This window comes from Brassica napus, unplaced genomic scaffold (genome assembly GCF_020379485.1).
Source record: "Brassica napus cultivar Da-Ae unplaced genomic scaffold, Da-Ae ScsIHWf_1783;HRSCAF=2417, whole genome shotgun sequence".
Taxonomy (NCBI): domain Eukaryota; kingdom Viridiplantae; phylum Streptophyta; class Magnoliopsida; order Brassicales; family Brassicaceae; genus Brassica; species Brassica napus.
The window spans coordinates 4,637-28,902 of record NW_026015200.1 but is presented as its reverse complement, the minus strand read 5'-3'; the positions used below and the strand labels follow the sequence as shown (position 1 = coordinate 28,902).

At 30.6% G+C, this 24,266-nt stretch overlaps 1 protein-coding gene across 1 annotated transcript; it reads right to left on the bottom strand.

Annotated features, from left to right (window-relative positions):
• Positions 1 to 528: 528 nt before the first annotated feature.
• On the bottom strand, positions 529 to 3,117 carry LOC125598879 (abscisic acid 8'-hydroxylase 1-like). Its single transcript, XM_048772618.1, has 7 exons — positions 2,711 to 3,117; positions 2,304 to 2,622; positions 1,810 to 2,196; positions 1,532 to 1,697; positions 1,324 to 1,430; positions 1,120 to 1,238; positions 529 to 987 (listed from the first exon to the last, which is right to left on the bottom strand). The coding sequence occupies exons 1-7, from the start codon at positions 2,908 to 2,910 to the stop codon at positions 882 to 884; spliced, it is 1,404 nt and encodes a 467-aa protein (XP_048628575.1). The 5' UTR covers positions 2,911 to 3,117; the 3' UTR covers positions 529 to 881.
• Positions 3,118 to 24,266: the final 21,149 nt, after the last annotated feature.

Genomic DNA, 24,266 nt, shown 5'->3' with positions numbered 1-24,266 from the left:
ATTCTTACATCGTTGAGTATCGATCACCGTTCTCGACCTTTGACGAAGACCGTGAGGAGAAGAAATTCGCCTCGTTTTCTCAGTTGTCGGGTCTCTTCACGTAGCTTCCAGCGTAGCTAGTTACCGATGAACTTACTAGTCTTTCAATCTTAATTATCTCTGAAGCACACAAGGAAAATAGCGGATACGAGACAGGCCGCATAAGGAGACCCAATCGCCTGAAGTAAAATTCGCGCTACAACGTCAAGGCCGTATAAGGACAGAAAAGACCACACGATCTCCAGTGCCTAATACGAGAGCAGAAAAACGCATGTTATGTTTGATATATGACTGCTTTGTTAATTTCATCCAATTTTTGTAGTACAAGTTATTTTCTGTCATTTTCAAAGAAACGATTATTGTGGTGTTAATGCACGAAAAGATCAACAAACTGTAAAATATTGATTTTGGGATATATCCAGGCATTCAATTCAGTAATTCACTAACACGTACACACACATATACCTATATGTATACTATAAAACGAAATTAAAAAACTTGGGAAGTCCCAGTCCGGGACGAATCAGTTTAAATATATTCATGATATTTTTTGGGGTGAATGAAATACAATTAAGATATTCATATAATGTTTTCCCTGAATTTGAAGACTCAATGACCAACTTTTCCCCATCTTAAACTAAAAAAATAAATAAGAAAAATTGCATTTTTTTTTTTTACAATTGGTGCTTCTCCTGTTTTTCCAATTTTGAGATTTTTTACCTACCAAAATCTTGATTTTTTTCTTTCCATTTATCCCTATTTTTCTTTAGCAAGAAAAATCAATTATTGTTTTTCTTCTATAGTCTCCCTCTAAAGAATTGCTAAGGGACAATCACGCAACTCTACATATCGATTTCCGACTTCCGGGTCAGCATAATGGGCAGTCCGTTTTGGGGAAGCGCAAAGGGTCCATACTGAATCCCATCACAGGCTCCAACTATCGACCATCTGCAATTACGAAAGTACTCCTTATCAGCATAGAGAAATAAAACACTTTTAAAGTAAATGAAAAGGTAAATAAGTAAAAATAGATGCCCTTTTTCAAAAAAGAAAAAAAATAAGTAAAAATAGTACACACACCTGTACTGGGTGGTTAGATGATGTATCATGATAGACATCTCAAGCTTGGCTAGTTCATTTCCAGGACACGAGTGGGTTCCATTTCCAAATGGCATGAAAGTATTCGGTTTTGGAGCCACCTACGTACCAAATAAATAATATCAATACAAGTCAATCTCCAAAACGAAAAAAAAAAAGATATTTTCTAGAAGATAAATAAATTACCTCAAATCTTGATGGATCAAACTTCCCAGGATTTGAAAAGATATCAGCACTATGGTGAATGTTTCTGAAAAGCGGCAGAACTTTCCATCCTTTAGGTATCAAATATCCTGTATAACAAAAACCAAAAAACAAAAAAAAAACGTTTTTAGAATAAATTTGATAAGTTCAAAGAGTAAGGTTTGGGATTCATGAAAATTTTATGTAATACCTTCATACTCCACATCTTCTACAGCCTCTCTGAAAGTGAAAGATAGGATTGAAGCAACTCTTAATGTTTCTTGAATGACTCTTGAAGTTATTGGCATCTTCTTTGTATCACCCCAAGTTAGAGACTCTCCTTCTCCTTTGTCTTTCCTTATTGCCGTCTGCTCTTCCTGTTAAACACCAAAAAAAAAAAAAAAAAAACTATCAAGAACACATTAAAATTACAAAACTACCACTTTTATTACCAGAAAACGACAAACACGTGTCAGTAAAAGAACTTACAGTAACGGCTTCTAGAACTTTAGGATTCTCAGCTAAGTACTTGAGGATCCACGTCATCACACTAGCCGTCGTGTCTCTAGCCGCGAAGATGACTCCGATGATGTTATCGGCGATCTGTTCGTCGCTCAGCTCTTCTTTGTCTCCCATGAAAGAACCGAGAAGATCGTTGTGTGAGGATCTGTTCTCTCTTCTCTCCGATAAGATCCTAGCGAGGATCTGCGAGAGCTCCTTGCGTGCCTTCATGGCTTTGTGGAAGAGCGTTCCAGGGAGGTTTACAGGCATCGAGTTGTAGCCTTTCTCGAGAATGTAGTAGCATCGTTTCAGATCTTCTCTGTATAGAACCTCGTCTTTTCCGAAGATCGAGAGCAGCGCGACGTTGAATGTGTACTGACGAAAGAAAAACAACAGTTTCAAAAAAAAAACAGAGTATATAGAAAGAAAAAAACAGAGATGCTCTGTTTTGAGCGACGAAACAGAGGAAGTATTCGTCTTACTGTTTTCATTTCTTGATAAGTATTGATCATTGTTCCATCCCAGTTTCGGAGGGAGTCCTGAGCGATTGATTCGATGTCGGGAACCATGTCTCTGATCGCTTCAGGCATGAAAGCACGGAGGACGAGCTTCCTGAGTTTAGAGTGGTAATCACCTTGGTGGAAGAAGATGGCTTGTTTCCCTAACATCCTCTCTTTACTCGCCGGGAAAGTCGGTTTAAATAGATGAGACTTGGTCACCAGCACGAACTTGGCAGCTTCAGGGCTCGAGATCATCACACACGGACATCCCAATACATGTGTCTTAAACACCGATCCATACCTGTCAAAAAAAAGACCAAAGCTTTATTCAACACGAGATCCTCTGTTTTTGGCAATTATTATATAGCAATTATTTCGAAAGCACCGACCTTTTCTGTTTTGATGCGAAAAAGACGTTAGGGTCTTGAGAGTATAGCTGGAAAGTCTCGCCGACGTAAGGCCAACCCATTGTTCCCGGCGGGAGTGGGAGTTTCGGGGATCCACGGCGGCGCTGAGAGATTACGCACCGGAGGAAGTAGAGGAAGATAATTCCGGTGAGGAGAGTAAGAAGCAAGGCGGAGAAATCCATTTTTCTTTATAAAGAAAAAGAAAATTAAAAGTTTTCGTTTATTTGTCCAGCGAAACCCCACTTCGTATGATGATAGTGGGAAGGGGGAAACAGCTGAACAACAAAGAACTTGTGACTTCAAACTATTTAAAACAAAACAGAAAAAAAAAGATATTTTGTTATATTTTTGTTTTTTGTGTAATGGGAAGATGTATTGTGATGCAAACCAAGTGGGAGATGTGAAGGGGTTTTATAGGCTCTTCTCATGTGTTAGATGAGAGAGAAAACGATGAATGAGAATAGAGAGAGAGAGAGAGACAGCTCATTTGAGAGAGACGACGATAGCACGTGGCAAAGAGCATGCAAAAAGAGCGTGTGAGATTTTGACCAAATTAACTAACTAAATTAAAGAGAAGCAACTAAATTAAAGAGATGCAGAGCCATTCAAAAGGACTAATTAGTTAGTTTATTTATTATAAAGCCTAATCTTAATCATACAATGAAAGAATTAAGAGCAATTTGGCCCTTAAGTAGAGACAAATGTAAGGTACGGGAAAGGTTTGTCTTTTTTTAATTTAGTCAGAACTCCGTGGACCCTTTTTTTAATTGAAGGGCTATGCTTTAAAGGCTTATTTGGTCTTAAATGTATCATTTTGTGCGTAACAATTTCATACTCTCTCCGTTCCATTAAGATATAGATTTAGTAAAAAAATTTGTTTCACAAAGATATATTTTTTTGTGTTAAAATTATAAACTTCAAAAAAAAAAATTGAATTTATTGAATTATTATTTGTTAAAAGTTATTGAAAATTGAAAATTACAGAAACGATACATTTATTATTTAGTTTAATGTGTTTTTTTAATATATGTGAAAATACTAAAAATCTATCTTTGTGGAACGGAATGGAGCATCATAAAAAAATAACTAACCATTGTATTGTATTGTTTTGGTGACAAAAAAAAACCCATTGTATTGTTTTCCATTAACTATTTCCATGGACATGTTAAATCTCAAATACACACATTTTAACACGTTTTTGAGTTATTCGTATTTTTTAGAAACAAGTGTTGCTCTGAATTATGTTTTATGTAAACTATTCAAGCTTATTATTCTCTGCTCTAGCATGTTGTCTTTTCTTTTTAGGTTATATTGTTGGTTTCAGAGATCTTTTGTTATGTTTTTAGATTCAAGAGTCTTTGTTTCTTTCGATGGTTTTTCCATCCTGATCTGGTTGCCTGTTCTTTTATCAGTTTCATGTGGTGGATCTACTGAGGATTGTAAGAGTTGGCTTTACTTGGCTTCTATTGCGATGGGTAGATCCCGGATTGATTTCCTTATCGATTGTCTTGGTGGATAGAATCTCTGGTTTTTTTCTCAAGGAATTGGGGCTCTGGTTCTTTATGCCTTCTGCCGTGAAAGTTTGAATGTTAAAAATTGTGTCTGTCATCTACATGAGTTGTATGGTCCGCTTTCTTCCTCGTGGCTTATGGAGTAATCTTTAAAGGAATATAATGAAGTGAGGCTTCTTTCCTAATAAAATTTGGTGTTTGGGTGCCGCTATGCTCCTCTCCTCGATCTTTCTGTGTCTCCTCGTATATGGGTGGGTGTCTTGTAATTTCGATCTAGAATTGATATATATTTGTATTTTAGTCTTTGTTTTAGTTGTTTTGTCTCTAAATAATTTGGTTAATTCTGTCGGCTTATGCTTCCAGAGAAAGATTTGTTTCCTGCTGGCTGGTTCTAGAGGTAAGTTTTAACTTGGTAGATTAGTATCTCATCACATGTAAATCTCTGTTTATGATTAATGAAACTTTTAATGAAAAAAAGATGAGTGGTTTTTATATCGTATAATAATTTTTAATAAAATGATAACATCAGTAAATATATACAGACAAACAATTTCTGCAGCATACTGCGTAGTGAATATTGTTTTATAGTATATCGGTATTGCTTTGTCATTGACTTTTCTAATCAAGACCTAAAAATTCCATAAACTTTGGCTAAAACGTTTAATTAGATGGCATTGTAAATCCATATTAAGATCCACTGATACGATCCCCCCCATCTATGTTAAGATCCAACACTACGTCAGCATGCCTTATCGGGTATGCAAATAATTATTTTGTTTAACTTGTTGACCTAATCTTTTGTTTAGCTTTTTGATTTCATATTTTGTTTAACTTGTTAACTTGATTATAATTTATAGGAAATACATTGCACACATATGTGTATATATATGGGTAATGACTTGCTACAACATTGTCAAGGAAAATTACAATAATTAATAGATACGTAATTACGTATAAAGACGCATATGTATTGTCTTTTTGTCAAGAATATAAATTATTTAGATTTAATCTGGATGATTATGCGTAGATTGCATCAGCAAAAATCACCAAACATCTCCTGGTTATATTTCTCTGGACTTACTAGTCACAAACACTTGCTACATTAGCGTACACACAACCAAATATCAATGATTGCATCTTTCTCCAATTAATTAATGAACCAAATTATGGGATTTAAACCTAGCCTGATTTGATCAAAACAAGAACACTTCTATGTGTATAAATGGCAAATGCAATGTATGACTTAGCTTAGATTATTCAGATACTTTTGTTTCACGAAATTGCTTTATGTTCAACTGTGACTGTTGAATTTGGGACCGTCAAAACTTATTTCTCCCGGTTTTAAAAGTTCGGCGGCGACTTTCATGTCGTCAAAACATTTCAGTGACATCTAGCTCGCCATGCGTCAGGCCTCTTTTTAATCGATCTCAATTATAAAATACTAAGATCAACTTTTCATATTTGTAAGCATCAATACCACATTACCACATGATCTATATATAATATAAATGTCAGACTACTAAAAACGATTTTTTTTTTAAATGTTTCAACCTGACGACGAATCTATAAAAACTTATAATTACTTCAAATGAAATGAACCATCAAATGAAGGCTAGATTCCCTTTTTCAAAATAGACTGCATTTGTACATCACGAAGCGAATTTTGTAAGGAATATATATTAGCAAAACTATATATATATACAAACAAAACAACTAGCGGGTAGCTCAATGCCTCAGCTAGTTAAATAAATTTGTCCCAGTCAAGTAGTCAAGTTGAATCTGAAATTTATAGATCATATAGACGAACCCAAATTTAATGTTTTGGCAACACGAAGCATACGCGGTCGGAAATATATTGATTGCGGGGTGGTTGCTTATTGTACGTACGAATGGTATGACCTATTCTAATTTAAACAACATAATATAACTAACATCCTCACTGCACTATGCGTATATATCATTTTAGGTTAACTATTTCAAAAATTTATCTAAGAATGAGTAGTCCCAAAAGTAGGCACATACGAATTAATTAGTTAACTTGACATGTTTTTTTTTGCTTTAACTATTTATTAGTTTACGTACTTTACTAAAGTATTTAGTATCATATAAAACCAAGTGATAGAAGTGATCATGAATTATTATTCATGATCATCGATATGCTTTTGTAATACTGGTGATTGTTTTTTGTTTAAGTTTTCTTATCATTGTAAAAATTGACATAGTAGCGACTACATACTTCTAAGCTTAGTTAAAAATTGGAATGTAATCATCTTTTAAAAATCATCAAAGAAATATAATCAAGAATGAAATATGACAATCTACAACGAATAGTATTCCAACGAATTTAAATTCAATAAATGCACGTGAACAAATAGTTCTACGTGTATATGTAATACAAACATTAGCAAACAACCTATCTTTATAATATAGAAAGATAATTAGGGGGGGAAACTAAATATCCGAAAGGTAGATCGTTCTTCGACCGACCATAATTTTCATAACATGCAGACCTTTATTTGCGTGCCTGACAGAAGATTACTTTATATAGAGAAACGTTGGCATTTGCCCAGAAAAAAAAAGGAGTTACGTTGGCAATTTCCCAATTGGGTACATATCTTTTCTTTTTAATTTTTTAAAAATTATCCCTTTTTTGCCGGAAAAATAAACATTTTGCTAAGGAAAGAGGAAGAAGACAAATGGGTTATGGGCACCATTACGAACATTGATTAATAATTCAAAACGCTTACCAAAAAGGAATATATTTGCCACAACAGATACGAGTTATGTCCCGATAAGGCAAAATATGGAATGTACATAATTTTGAATAAATAATTAAAAATCCTTTTTAATGAGACTTTTCCTTTTTTCATTGATTTCATAGTGACAAACACAACTTAAAAGACTTTGGGAGTGATTGGTTGAGTTTTATCTCTCTACTTTAGCTTTATTTATTTTTAAATTATTAAATTTTACCAATTATGTTGTAACTTTACTTTTAAAAATTAAATTCTACATCAAGTTTTTATTTAGTTTTACCAATCATGCTTTACCTTTATTTTTAAAGCTACAACAAAAAAATAAAGCAAAACTTTTTCTTATGTATTTTAGGCAAAAACCCTACATCTTTTTTTTATAGGCTGTAGAATCTGTAAATGAAAAAAAATATCTATAATATCAAATAAATTATATAATCATAAATAAAAACTTTTATAAATATTTTAATTTTGAATTTGAGTGTTTTTAAATTATTAAGATATTTAAATAATATAAATATTATTTACATATCACATTTTAAATTACAATAAATTTTGATAATTTATTAAAAAATATTAATATAAATTATTTTAATTGATATAAAATAATAATTTTATATATACAACACATATTTCATATATTTTATTTTAAAATATCTACAGCCTACAGCTTACAGCTACAACAAATTTAATTACAGCAAAAATTTCTGCAGAAAAAATCTACAGTAATAACTTTACAGGTACAATCGATTTATCTACAGCTAATCATCTACGGCTAAATTTTTAAAGCCACGGTCGAACCAATGATCACCTTTATTGAGTCAGTTCGCTATATTGTCTACATTTGGCCAGTATTGTACATTTATGTACGTACGCGGACACGAAATCAAACCTTTTTGATATATTATTTTATACCTTTTCTGAAAATGTTGTTGGTTTCCGTATCGCTCTATTTATATTTTAGAAAAAGATAAAAGAAGGATAAGTTTTTTTTTGGTTAAGGAGAAAAGTATTTTTCCAAAGATACAGCTCGGTTTCCATTATCGAAAACAACTGTCGCTCGCCTGCATTTTCATTTTGGTTTTTAATGTACTAATTCGTTTCCGAATGCAGCGTTAATAGGGTAATTTTTGTCGAAACAAAAGTCGACAAAAAAAATAAAGAGATTACAAATGATGATTTTTTTTTATTGTTGCAAGCAAAAGTATTTTGTGTCAAATCATGAATATTCTTGAGGAGTCATGACTTTGTTTTTTTCTTTTAAATTCAAACCTACTTTATCTAAACTCAATTCTCCCTCCATGCAATTGACCCAAGAAGAAACAGAAAAACAGAAGTTAATTTAGAAAATATAATTTGGTATTGATTTCTTATGTAGACGATTCTAAATAACAAAAGATGTGGAATCAGTTCGGACTTAAAAGATGTGATCACATTTGTTTCATGTAAGGATTAAGATTCTTCTGTAACCAGCGCTTTTAGTGGTGACATGAAACAAATGTTTTTCACATATTTTATTTATTTAACTATTGTCTGGAATTGGAAAAAAAAACACTATTGTCTGGAATTTTTGTGGTTAAGTGGTAAAAAAACGGACTTCGGAAACATTTTAGATTTGATTCATTTACTATAAGAAGTTAAGTTGGATATAAATTTTTGTTTTCAACTTATTTGCATATCCGGATAGAGTGTTTATCCAGAGTTATATTTTTTATTGATATTACTCTAATCCTTTCAATTGATTTGAATACCCAATATTTATCCAAAAAGTGCAAACACTCAACCATGAGTCTTTAAAGGGCAAACTTGTTGAATAAATGAATAACAACAGGAGATCGATTGCAAATGTAGAAAGAGGTTAAAATCCTGAAAATCTAATAGTTTCAATATTTAGATATATATAATTGGACAAGGCTGCCTTGAAAATATTATTGGCTGCATACTTGCTTAATTAAGTATGCATTATAAACGTATTTCATCAACATTGTCTTATTTAAGTACGAATATTAATGGTTTCAAACAAAACTATGAATGTAATACATTGTGCATATGTATGTATGTATAAAGGATAGACTAAAAAACTTCACAAAGTAGAATTGCAATTAAATAAGGATCGAGCCTAACGCCTAAACATGGTAGAGAGAACTTTAAGAATCGCGAAGGATAATTTCCATGTGGCTACTCTCACACGTGTCGATAGTGATCACCTCTCTACACGACTTCTAGGGTTTCCGTATATCAAACTGATACATTTATGTATATAGATTCATTTTCGGTTTTAAAATATAAACATTAATCAAAATGTTCTCTTTGTATATCTTGACGTGTCTACTGTAGAGAAAACGAATTTGCCTATGATTTCTTCTACCAGTTTTCTTTTGGGGGCCATATAAAAACGTCTTTATCAACTAAATAATCTTTTAAGTTGTAATTAAACGTTGATACTGTTAATGATTTTTTTTCTTTTTTTTCTGTTAATAATTTTTAATAGCTAATATCGAAATCCTGAGTATCGGACTTCGTTTTTTCCCATTTTTATTAACTAACTTATCCTTTCTCATGTGTTTTTACTTTTTACTAATGATAGAGTAACTTCTTACCACATAGCTAAAGCCCTAATTAATAGCTTCATTTGCTTATGTTTTGGCCAAAGAAAAAATATTATTCATGATAATTAATGCATTACAACGGTTTTATGCATTCTTAATTCTTAAATTCCCGTTAAATTTTCTGTTAATTTTTCTAATACGTTAATATCTTATTTTAATTGTATGATCGGTCACATATGTTAGTTATTAAAAAGTATGCTTCCGTTCCCATAATATTTTTAGTTTGGGTCTCATTGCTCATTAGCACTTTTTACGGACACGGTAATAATTGATTGGATAGTAAAAAGCATTTTTTTTTTGCAAATGCTTTGTCAATCAAAATATAAATCGTACAAAATAATTCATAACAAAATAATTCATAACAAAATAATTCAAAGCCTAGGTCGCACAAAATAATTCATTATTCACTTTAGAATACTATTCTATTATTTTATTATTTTATAGTAATTTAGTGTTCTAATGTTGAAAACTATATATAAACACTTTGATATTGGTTAGTATGTCAGAGAAAATTTCACCAATAAACTCATAGCAAATGAGGAAAATAATAGTTTATTGTTTTAAGAGTTTCTGATTTTTTTTTGATTTTTTTTTAAAAAACTAGTCAATTTTTATAGGTTAATATTTTTCAAATATTAGAATATACCCTTAAAAGCTTATATAGTTTTCATATTTCACTTATATAGTTTTCGCTCATATAGTTTTCTTACTGATAGCTACTAGCCGAGGGGAAATATAACAATTTTAAATCATTAAAACGGATTTTATATCTATTTTCTCCAACAAAAAGTGTAGGTGTTTATTCTATATCTTGTGATGAGGACATGAATCTATATAATAAATAGGATATGATATGATTCGACCACATGTCATTATATTTCGACTGCAGATTCACAGAAATAGATTAAAATTCTTTGTACTGATCTCTTTATTTTAGAAATAATGGCGTTATCATGTAAGCTCATCTTTTGTGGTCACAGCTCTAAAAAGACTGCTATAATAATATTTTCTGCGATAAAAAACAACCATTTAGGAGGACTCGTGTCCGGATATAATGTGCAAGCTGCAAAGAGAAAGGTAAAAGAGCATCTATCGTATCATCTCCTAAAAGCGACAAGCAAAAGTGAGACTGGGTCTGGTCTATCCATTACTCACACTTACACAATGATCTCGTTAACTGTCAATATATTTTTGTATTAGCTTTGTCATTTATTTGCATTAGAAGAAAACTATACAAGGTCCGGTGTTTTTCTTAGATCCAAAAATGCTCCAGATGAGGTGGCTTATAGGAAACCAGATTGATAAGAAAGTTACAATGATCATCACTAAATTTTTGTTTGTAAGAAAACTTTGGAATATATATCTTCTCTGTTTCTTATTTCTTAAAAATTTAAGAGTAAATAATAAAACAGACCATTTAATATAGTTTAAAGTCTTATTTTCTGCCATCGTATATTCAGCCACTTACAGATACTATATCAGCAAGGTTTATTTGTATATATACATAGAAATATCAATAACAAATTTTGTATTTCACACGGCCAATGTAAAAAAGTATTTCGGGAACAATAATAAGAAAGAAACATACAAGTGTCAGTATTGAAAATTACATCAATTTTTGGTAGTTAACTTACACTTATTTCTTCATACTTAGTGTTTTATCGTCTTGCCGTTAAGTATAGCTCTGGTTATATATGTCTATATCCATTGGATTTTTAATCTAATATAAAAATTTGGTGCAAGAAAAATATAATTGATAGTTAAACAGTGCGGTGATTCTAATAGTCCATCTAGTAGTAATCTATATATCATCCAGTCTCGACCAATAAATTTGGAGTGCCGTGTTTTTTTTAATCCAAAAAATCTGAAATGAAAAAATTTCATGAATATTTTTATACATTTGGAAAATATGGATTTTATCAAGATTTGTTTTCAAGAGTACCAAACTACCATTTCATTCAGTTAGTGTAATAATTGGGTAAATCAAATGTATAGTACCACAATTATATCTACAATCAAACTAACAAGGATATTGAGTTAATAATATCTCATAAAGTTTATATCCTTTTTGGTATGAATAAAGTTTATATCCTTAATTCCTCAAAATTGTAGTTTGCTGGTTGTTCTAACATACTAACATAGTGTTAAAAACGGACCAAAACTATTAAAAACACACACACACCAACAACATGTCAAAATAAGTTGCAACAAAAACATGTCAAATTAGAAGTTTGAACACACTAAAGTTCGTCATCAGCAACACGTCAACACAGGTCTAGAAGCCGCTGTAATTTACAGTAACAATTAAAATGATTTATAACGCACTTGCCACCGAGAAATCATATGTTGCTGCATTAGGCAAATGATCATGTATATCCATCAGCTTTCACATACATATTTTATCATTTTTTTACATTATAAAAATGCACTAAAAATTCTATGAAGAGACCATTAAATATACATTTATCTAATCTGACAGATAGTACATTTTATCCAAATTTTGGCGATGAAACTTTGCTATTATCACATTACCGATATAATTGATGCCTAACTCATTATTTTATTGTTTTTGTCTACAATCGTTTTTTATTTTCTCCGTATATAAATTTTTTTGACAAAAATAAAAAGGATTTTCTGCAAAAAGAAACTCTTGAAAATGATTTTTTTGTGTGTATTAAATCACAAATTTAAAAACTCACTGGTCAACGCAATATAACCCTCAGTCGTGGCGTATAAAAATGTGTATACTTTTGATTGAAATCGAAATGACCTCGTTTTGAGCAATTATTATTTTTTTCTGTAAAAATGCATAAATAGAATACTGAACACTGGTCCGGTCCCAAGCTAAACCAACGGTGCCGTTTTTGCTATCGTGTTTCTTTTTGTTAACCATCAAAGTCAAACACAATTTTGTTTATTTGCTAAATTATTTGTTTTCTTCCTTTTCCCTCTGTACATGATCTTCGATACAGACACTAAAAACAACCTTTTTAATTTTGGTTCATTCTCGATCTCACTCGTCAAGATATCCAAACGCTTCGAGAGCGACTCAAGAGAGAACCTTCTGCTTTATTTGTCTACGTTCGTGGTAATGTACTCGTACGTGTTGACCTGTTTGATCAGAGCTCGTGGCGGAGATCCGAACAGACCAGTCCGGTACGGACGTATGGTTCCTTCTTGACCCGTGGGTTTTCAAGTTCATAGTTTAACACGCAAAAATATCATCTTCGAATTTTTTTTTTCAGAAAACCCAAATAAGAATAATAACAATCTTCGTAATTTTTAATTTAAAAATCACTATATTACTTGTTATTTTTAACTGCCGCAACCAAATAATTCTAATATATGAGTAACTAGTATCGGCCAGGGTTACGCCTGGATTTTTTATTTAAATATTAATTAGAGGCGCGCGGGTATGAATTTTCAGTTTTTAATTATTTATTTTATTAAATGATGTATTTGTAAAATTTATTCATATTATATTCAATAAGTAAATATTTTTTTTGCATCTTAAACTATCTATTTTTTTACGAATGTGTGATATCATATAAAAAAATATAAAAAATGAGTATACATAGTTAATTAGATAATTGTAAAAACATAAATTTTTTTTTCGTTTGCGATATCATATAAATAATGATCCGCCCAGTTAACAAAAATCATGATTTTTTATGTCTAATTTTTTTATTTTGACCATTTTCTTAAAACTATATTAAATTTTACATATTTTAATTAGAATATTTTTAATATCTTTACCTTTTTATTTGAAATGCAACTCAGTATTTTTTAAAAATTATAACAAAATATTTAAAAAATATTTTTAGAATTTGTTTGAAAAATATGAAAATTACATTTTAAATTAAAATTATCCTAAAATATGATAAGTTTTGATGTAAACGAAAACTCAAATTATGTCAAAAATAATTATATTCAATGATAATAACAATTTAAATTGATTATTTTTTAAGAAATACATTTACAAAAATATTGTTTGAAAGAAAATTCATTTCTCTTTCAAATATAAAATGAAAATAAAATAATTAAATAATAAAAAATATAAATAAAAACCATAAATTTAGCAAATGACAACTGAGTTATATTATGCTAAAATTTTATTTCTAACAATTTAGCAAATAACAAATGAGTTATGAGCAAATAATACCATATAATTTTTAAAAACATAGCCATTCTTAAATATTTTTTGAATAAATAAATATTTTTTAATTTAATCAACTAAAAATAATATCCATACAATTGTGTGAGTCAAATTCTAGTTTTATTGATGCATGTTATATATTAGTGCTGTATGTTTTATGTAACATTTTAATGATGCACGTTTTTAAAAATCTCCATTATTAAAATTATGCACGTAAGGATAACTCATGAGTTTTTTTTGTTGATTAAATGACATTATGTCCAAATTTATTTACGGATATTTCATTAAGGTAACTGAAAAAGAAAAACAATAAAATAGAAAGTTTAAATTCATTTAAGCATATTTCATTAATGTAACTGAAAAGACAAGTAATAAATTATGCAGTTTTATACGTTTTAGGATATTTCATAAATGCAACTGAAAAAGACAAAAAAATTGGGAGTTTAATTAATGAAGTAAGAACATTTCAAATAGGTACTTCTCTTTTAATAATATAGATTATAATCATATATTTATGTTATTTTGATATATAAATATAAGTAGCTAGATAATTATAAAATTATTTTTAATTATTTATTGTTTTCTGTCTTATGAATTTCAATTAACCCAATTTCTTACAATAAAATTTTCCGTTGATTTATTTATTGAATGAAACTTGTGTATCTTAAAATCATGCATGCATTTAAGCTGAATCGAATCTAAACTAAACCGAAGTAAATCCGGTTATGTTCTGTCGTTTTTTTTTGAAACAAAAGGTTCAAAAAAAGACCCAATGGGAATTGAACGCATTGCTTCCTGTCTATTTCCCTTTTAAATTTAAAATTTGTATTTCATATCTCACCAACGCGCATGTCTCTCCGCGTGTATGGCATTTCCATTCATGTTAATTTCAAATAACTAATTAAAAATGAAATAAAAACCTTTGATTGCTTCCCTTATCTTCTTATGATTCGTTCGGAGCAATCTTTGCTTTGATAATATCTATATTTCTTTAGACAAAAAAAATTATATTTCTCTCTTGATCGAGTCATAAAATTGAGAAACCGATCTGATTTACTCGCCACCGCTTAAACTGTGGAATATTTTTATTAATTGGCTCGATTTTCTTTTATAACCTCTTCATTGTTGTTGCTCATCATCCTCTTCCCTCTGTCTCTTCATACTCTGCAAAACTCATCGCCTATAATTTTAAACTCTTAAATGTTATTGAGTTACTTGAGGTGGCGGCGAAATGAACCGTCACCGTTGATATCGCCTCCAACCAAGGCGAAGTCAGTAGCATCCAGAAACTCACGGTACGCTCCTTCTTTTCCTTTTCGTTTCCAAAGTTTCAGTCTTTACATATGTTTGCATTATAGTGGCTATCTCTCTGTATTTGGGCTATATCACAGTGTGAACAAAAAACCCATTAAACTGTAAATAATTATGAAACGAAGCAGCCCACATCAAAAGTTAATGAAACGATGAATTTTAGGCAAAGAAGACAGATGTCGCACTCACAATCAACGATTTTACGACGTGGCACAACAGGAGGGAGGCAAACATTTTTTATATATATGAGTAATTTTAATTGTTATAATATTTTCTTGTAATGTTGGCAGGGACAGCTTATATTACTTGTTATTTTTAACTGCCGCCCCCAAATAATTCTAATAAGTATATGAGTAATTTTAACTTACATTGTTATAATATTTTCTTGTAATGTTGGTAGGGACAGCTTAGGGCGGCTGGTGCAACTGCTTGGGAGCCCACTTCAAATATTTAAAAAAAATGAAGTTATAATATTTGATTTAGATAAAATAATTTTGTACATATATTAATGTAAAATATTTTAATCATAAAATGGATTAAAATAAAATTAGTTAGTCTGTTTAAATTATTTTATTGGTTTTGATATTATCTTAAATATTAATATTTAAAAATAATAATTATAGGGCATATAAATTTATGTTGTCCGAGACCCTACATGGTAATGAGCCAGCCCTGAATATTGGTATAACCAAACTTTAACACATGTAATTAGCTCGAACAAAACTAAAATATGCTTTTCGTGCGCCTCTTTGGCAGTAGTTCTCTGGCTGGTAATGGGGTTAAACATATAACCAAGGTCCAAGATATCTAAACATCCATGCAATATTACATCTACATTTTTTCCATAATGCTGACAAAGAAAGTAGATAATTCGTTTTTCCTTTCTTTTCTATTATGAATTACAATTAGTGTATACATCCTAACAAGAAGATGTATTGATACCCGAATAGGAGACATTTTTAATTCCACAAAAAAAAAATTTTATATATCTTACGACTGACTGGTAGCCCTATAAAAAACGCAATTAGTTTTACAGAATGGACTAACTACCATATTTCATGACCCGAATTTAGAATACTTTTCAACTAATGTTAGGGAAAATACCAATCATATGATATAATCCACCATATTAACTATTTGGATAGAAACGCAGACCTATACTGGTCAAAAATAGTGATAAACTAATTAGCCATATATATATATATGCATAAAATTGATAAACATGATCTCTCTAGCGAGAGTATGAAAATTTGACCCGTCGATTTTACTAGTTTGGGTCTTTTTCTCATCTTCATGATTCGTACCATACATTGGACAACTGTATTTTTTTGGTAAGGAAATAAAGTTCTTGCAAATGTTCAATTAATATTAAAAAATCCAACAAAAAAAAAGTTCAATTAATACTAAACCAGACATCCGATAAAATAAGACGAACCTGTCGATACTGACATATATATATGTGTGAATATACGAGCAAGGGTTGCAACAGAACTTTAGACACATGGGTACTTTTATATAAGTTTTTTTCTAGTGCCATATAAAATGGCCTTGCATCGCAACATGAGGAAACTACTCGAGTATAAAATTTATGTGACAATCCGTCATCCATACCCATGCTCACATGTAAGGGGTTAGGGTCGGTGCCCTTTGATCAATTGGTGATAACTTGTACTCTGAAAATGTTGTTAAAGGATAAGGTCTTGGATTCGAAGAACGCCAAGCACACCAATAACCTACATGGAGCAGTCAGTGAAGGCTCACATATGAGAGGTTAGGGTTGGTGTCCTGCAGAGTCAGCCTTGAGCCCACGGAGCTCATTTATGAACCCTCGCTGACTCCATAATTTGGTTGTTGGTGCGCTTGGCGTTCTTCAAAACGAAGACTTCATACATTAACAACTCTTCTACGTGACAAGCTGTCACCGATTGACATGCAGGATTAGGATCAATGCTCTACAGGCCCAACCTGATACCCACAAAACTGGTAATTCTTAGCAGTTCTTATTATTTATGTTTTAATGACTGCTAAACTCCTATCTATATATTTTTTCTACTGTCAACCGATCCAATTTGATATACATAATAGATATGAAAATTCACGTTCTGCAGAACATGCGTATATATATGCACATGTTCTTATTATTTATGTTCTAATGACTGCTAAACTCCTATCTATATATTTTTTCTACTGTCAACCGATCCAATTTGATATACATAATAGATATGAAAATTCACATTCTGGAGAACATGCGTATATATATGCACATGTCGACAGATGCTTACATATATCATAGATGTAATATATGACAAAAGTACTCTCTTCTTCGAGTTTAATTAAATATGAATGTCGACGAAGAGCATTATGGCTAGAGAGAATTTAATGTCACAAACAATAATTGAGATTGATATGTTATAATGTTATATCGACCATCGTACCAGTATCATAACTGAGAGGACATTATATTCGAGCCTCCCAATTAATTTGGAATTTTTCACCGCAGAGTTCAATAATTTCAAAAGAAATCATTGGTTTTAACGTTATGCGTTATAATTGTTTTCCTGTACACGAGTTGGCCATGTCCATGGCCTCTTGCTCAAAATATGGGACCGATAAGTCATATTCCTATCATCATATGGATACAGATTCAGTAAATCGTATCTATACAGAATCGTATCTCTTATTTTGGATATGAAGTAAATATTATCTTTTCGAGACTATAAATATTTTAATAAATATTGAGTTAATTGAAAAAAAAAAAATCGTTTACTGTTTGTTAGAAAGAGGCCGTGGTAAACCGATTAGTCAAAGTCAAGTCTTTGGAAAAGAAAAATCGCTGAATCGTAATCTTTGACTACACTTTCTTTAATAAAACCACTAAAGTTAATTAAAACCCACGTTCCAAATTGAGCTAGAAGCTATACTTAGACCTGGATCTAGCGAGTTAATAAAAAATCGGAAAAAAATCAAAAAGTATTCGAAGAATAATTTTTTATAAAAATTAAATATTTTCACATTTTTGAATTGTCATATCCTATATCGAAAATTGTTTTGATAGTTTATACCAAACGTTGTATAGTAATCCATCGATTACATTAAGTTGATTTAGTTCTTTTCTTCTGAGTTCGATTACCAAGAAAATTATTTTTGGCTTTTTTTTTACATTTCATTAATGAAGGACATATCAGTAATTTGACTTTCATCATCTTCCTCACGGCCTGTTTCTTCTCAAACCCTAGTTGACATCCGTTTTTTTTAAAACATAAATCATCTTTTTCTTTGACAATTAGCTATGATTCTTGATCGGTAACAATGAAATATGATAGATCTATGCTTAAAGGACCGATTTCGAACCGGAAAATCAAAATATGTATACTTTTTTTCAAGTCCGAGTTTCTACCCGAATAACACAATCGCGGCGGAGCAGCACCGAGTTGCGTTTAACCGGCGCGAAATCGGCCAACTCGGGCGCGTTTTTGATTAAAACCAAATCAAATAAAAACACTCTAATTTTGTTTTACGTACATCAAGTAGATAAGAATTAGATAAACCATGCCAAGTAAGCCTGAGACTTTTATCCGAGATCCAGATTCGAACTGATATTCTATCCGGATTCGATCCGAAAATCCGGATATCCGGAGGGGCCAAATACGGATCCGGAAAGTAAAATATTGGATCCGTCAAAGCCGAATCTGGATCCGGATATCTTGATTTTTTAGTCCAGATATCTGGATCCGTAAGTTTTATTAATAACTATTTCAAAAATAATAATATCTATATATAAAAACTAATTTTATTTAATATATTTTTATTTTTATAATAGTATATGTAAATTTTATATGAATTTTTTTAATATTATACATAAAAATAATTATACATGTAAATTTTATATAAATTTTGTAATATTTTAACATTAATATAAATTTTGTAATATTTTAACATTATTGTTAATATTTTATATATATATATATATATATATAATATTATTTATTTATTTATTTATTTATTTCAAGAATCCAAATCCGGATCCGGATATCCGCCGGATATTACAATTTTTAAAAGGATATCCGACACCCGGATATCCGAGAACCCCGGATCCGGATAAGGATAGTAAAATTATGGATCCGCCGGATAAGAATCCGGATCCAGATACTTTAAAATTGCCCGGATATCCGATCTGTCTCAGGCCTACTGCCAAGTACCAAACTACTGTTGTTCATAAAGACATTTAGAAGTAATGTTGATCAGGGCCGGCTCACAAGGGGGGACAAGCAGTGTGACTGTCCCGGATCCAAGCCCGTGTCTTCCGTATAATAATAATTAAATAGCCTAATTTTTTTATAAATCTATATATTTATATATAATAAATAATAAATAAAATTGAAAATGGCCCAAAATTATTTGATATGTATATAGTTTTATTTTTATTACAAATATATAAAATATTACTGATTAAAATTCTCAATAATGTTGAGCCGGCCTTGACGTTGATTTGTATTTGTTTCTTTATATGCCCCCACACGGTATCATGTCTCAGTAATTACAAAAACAAAAAATGGACGTTACAATGATGAGTTCGATTGTCTGAACCTTGTTTCAAAAAAAAAAAAAATTGTCTGAACCAAGCCTGCAACTTGTATTATTATAGTATAACATTTAATTGTATCTAACTTGTTGACATTCTATAAAGACAATAAAAATATAAGCTTTACAACTTTTCGTTTTAATTGCATGACAGGACACGTTGTAGATGTCTAGATGGGCAGAGCTAGGAGTGGGTGTTCGGATAACCGTTCGGGTTCGATTCGGGTTTATTCAAGTTTTGGGTTTTCGAGATTAAAGATTTTAGCCTCATTCGGTTATTTTTAAATTTCGGTTCGGGTTCGGTTCGAATCTTTGCGGGTTCGGTTCGAATCTTTGCGGGTTCGGTTCGAATCTTTGCGGGTTCGGTTCGGGTTTGGATAACCAATTTAAATAATTTTTAAAATTTTAAAATTCTATATATAGTTTAAATTTCTCAAAATCAGTGAATAAAATACTATTTTATATATAAATTTGAATAACATATGTGACAATACCTAAACTTAACATATAAATTGATTTCGATTAAATATTTTTGATAGAGAATCAGTAGATATTTCAACTATTTTTGGTGTTTAGAGTATGTTTTAGCTATTTTAGACATTTAGTTTTTGCTATTTGTATATATTTTCAAGTATTTTAGACAACTTAAAAGTATCATATATATTTTGGATGTTTTTAATATACATTAAATCTATAATTAATTAATATATTTAGATATATAAATGTATTTCAGATACATTTGAGTACCCGAAATACTTCGGTTCGGGTCGGGTTCGGTTTCGGTTCTCTAGATACCAAAATTTTGTATCCGTTCGGATATTTAATCATTTTCAGTTCGGATTCAGTACTACTTTTTCGGATCGGGTTCGGTTCGGTTCTTCGGATTCAGTTTTTTTCCCAGCTCTAAACAGAGCATTAGCATACAAATTTAGAATACTAGGTTGTTAAAATGACTAAAAAACCTATTAAATATTTTGAAAGAACTACGAGAATTAGTATAAGAAAAGGAAGGCTGCAGACTATACCAAATTTATTTTAGTTGGATCTACAAGAACGCCTATGTCGCAGAATAAATATGATAAATTTAGGTTTCAATTTGGATGCAACACACAGGTACTGTGGTAATGTGTAACTAAGAAAGAAGAAGAAAATTTTAGTTTATTTAATCCTAGTAATATTGAATTTCAGGGTTTATATAAAGGGATCTGAGATTTTATATCAATTATTTACAACCACTTATATATTTACATATTAAAAGTTGTATTTAATAAGAGGTTGATTGAAACAATGTGTAGTTTTAGTTTTTTTTGTTTTGCTATAGAATTAAGGCAGTATCATTTAAAAAAAAATTAAGGCGGTATATTATTTTCTTGTAACTGTAGTTTTTTTGCAGTGATTGTACATATATTTCTGTGAGATTATAATTGTATGTTTGATAAGTTAGTGATTTAACAAAAAGTTATCTAATAAAACATGTCACTGTTAAAAGACTCTAAAATTATTATTTCATAAAATAATTATTATATAGGGACACAGAGGAATTACATGTTTCAATCTAGAATATTAATTTTTCTTGTATTAAGAAATGTGGAATGGCGTATGCGCCGTGTGGAGGCATTCGAGATCCTCATGTATATATATCCTTCTCAATGTAAATACTGGATATTGAAGTAGGGAGGCTTTGACCAAAAAAAGAAGTAGGGAGGCTACGTACATGTTCTTGCATATATATTTTCAACCAAGATTTTCCACTAAATTAAATAATCAAATATATTACCAAACAATTTTAGCATGGTATGATGTATATGATAATATCTTCCCCTAATCTCCCATTTCAGCCGCAAAAACTTACAAATAAAGCAGATCCAAGACTTTGAGAAGGGGTGGGGGTTCATTTTGGTTATTTGATTGGAAAGATAAAAGTAATATTGCTTATAGTGATCACATACGTGTAGTTAGTGACAGTTACTATTTTTTTAAACCCTGAAAATATTATAACATTAAAAGATTCAAAGATAAGATACAAGGGTGATGCACTGAGCCAGCGGAACACTAGTTTCCCGGCGAAAACAAAGTTTTCCAGAAGTTTAAGCCCTAAACAAAGGGGAATACAACAGTTATACAAATATCAAAAGAAAAACCAACGGATGCGCAGAGGACATTAACGTAAACAAAAAAGGTCAAACCCAAAAACTTGCAGTTTCCTTGCTAGCTTAATTTAACCCAAAAAAACGTAAACAAAAAAGGACATTAACTTAATTTCCTTGCTAGCTCTGACCAAGGATTATCACAATCTAGTTGATAATCAAATCCTCCAATAGTGAATAAGCACAAACCATTTAATGCATGTAGACACAGCTTCAATTTCAGTGACAGTTACTAAACCATTTTTTTTTAAATAGTAGAAAACTCCGGTTCTTGAAATATCCGGATCCGGATATAAGTAAAATTGACTTGCGTGATTCAGTGGTAAAGATACGAGTGCATATACTCTCAAGTCAAATATGAAAAATGTTATGAAAGTTATTAATTTGTACCATGCAAACATAATGATGACGAATAGCATCTACTTTCAAAAACATCTAACTATATAAAATTTGTTTTAATGGTTTAACCATTTGAACAATACCATTCTTGATTTTTTTGGAATAGTGTCAATGTGTATATTATTATCTTTTACATTCTAAAACCTAACTTCAATCCAATTTGGACAATATGTTAATTTATATATATATATGTTAATTTATGTTACAATGATTCTACAAAATTAAAGTTTCAAGACGCCAAAACAAGGGCCTTATCAAATGGGATTGTTTTTTTAATATGTTCTATCGGCAGATCTAATCGGTCTTGGGAGAAATCCGCTTAATGTTACTAGACTTATATTATATTCGAATTTAAAATATCTTTCGACTAATACCAAGCTGTAGCCAAGTCATTTGTTAATGTACTACCATGTAAATTAAATGGGCTGAAACCCAAGTTCATATTGATCAAATAATAATGATTTTGTTCCTAGAATGAATCGAACTCAAGACAGATGAGTTTACACTATGCCCCAACTTTTTTACCATTAAAGCCACCATTTAAAAAAATGGGTTTAACTCTTTGCCATAAACCCATTAATGTAAATAATTATTTCTAACGAGAATTGAATTTGATTGGCATAATATCATATTTTTGGTATCTGCACATTAAAACTAGATTAAGTGATGGTCAGATGAATTGATTCTCCGAAGAACACCGTATGTCCGGATCTGATCTATTAGACATTTTTTTTACCATTAGATCGACAAAACATCGAATAATATTATTTAGATTTGAAAAGTGATATAAAATCAAAATGGTGTGAATATAAACATGAATAATGTAAATAGTTATTCTCAATAAAAATTGAATCCGAGTGGTAAAATATCTAGACATTTTTTAATTATTAGACTAGCAAATCGTTGATCGATAGTATTATTTGAATTTGAAAAGTGATATAGAATCAAAATGGTGCGAATAAATTCCAGCTACTGTATGTTCCCACTTATTAGACTGGAAAATGTCGATTGTGGAGTATTTACATATCAAGTTCACAAAATTTGACCAACTAGAAAAGTGTCCAATCAGAAAATGCACGTGTCACATTTGTATTTGAAATTTGAAAATATTCACATTTTCTATAATGCTCGTATTTATCCCTCTTTTGAGTTTTGACTACATATATGCGCCAGGGACTACATTTGAAAAAAATATATAATTTTCGTACATACGTGCCCGAAATGATTTTCTTTACTTGGTTTACGTACATGGAGGTTTCTGGATGGAGAAGAACGGGCTTGGTTTCTCAATGCTATCGTTTTAATAATCGAATGAAAAAGTCGTCCTGAGAAATTATACTTTCCCTGTTTAAACTAAACTTTTTTTTGTTTTCTAAAAAACAAATTATTTCATAATTTTAATGAAATTGCTGACGTTGAACAAAAAAAAAAAAATGAAATTGCTGACAAAATAATTGTATTAATTCGTATGGATAATGTGAATATAAAATTAATGTAAAAATGAAGAGTTGTTCTAAATGTTTATTATATATATATATATATCTTTTTAATGTTTTTTTTGTAAACTATCTTTTTAATGTTTATTGTATATATATAGACTATTTCCACAAGTTCTTTAATTTGGTGTCCAAAATCAATTTTTGCCATGACGATTAAGCTTTCAGGAACCCCACAAACATTTACACATTTCTTTATACCGGGCTTAGAAGTCAACTCGAAATTAATTCACCGACCATTTATTTTAGTTGCCATCCAAAATATCGATATATACGAAATATACTCTTTTTCTATAGTAATAAAATAATAATAAGGAAGACATAAATAGTTGAGAAAACACAGCAAAAAAACAATATTACGCCCCATAAAACACAAAGATTGATTAGTAACTACGTTATGAAAGAAACGTAGGGACGTAGGAAAATGAATCAAATAGAGAGAACAATGGGCTTCACTAAGCGGTATCGGTTGAAACTATGGATAGTTTTCTGTTACTCGTAAGTTTTTTTTTTTTCCATCTTGATTTTATTAAATGGGCCAAGCCCAAAGAACAAAACTCAAACACAATACAAAA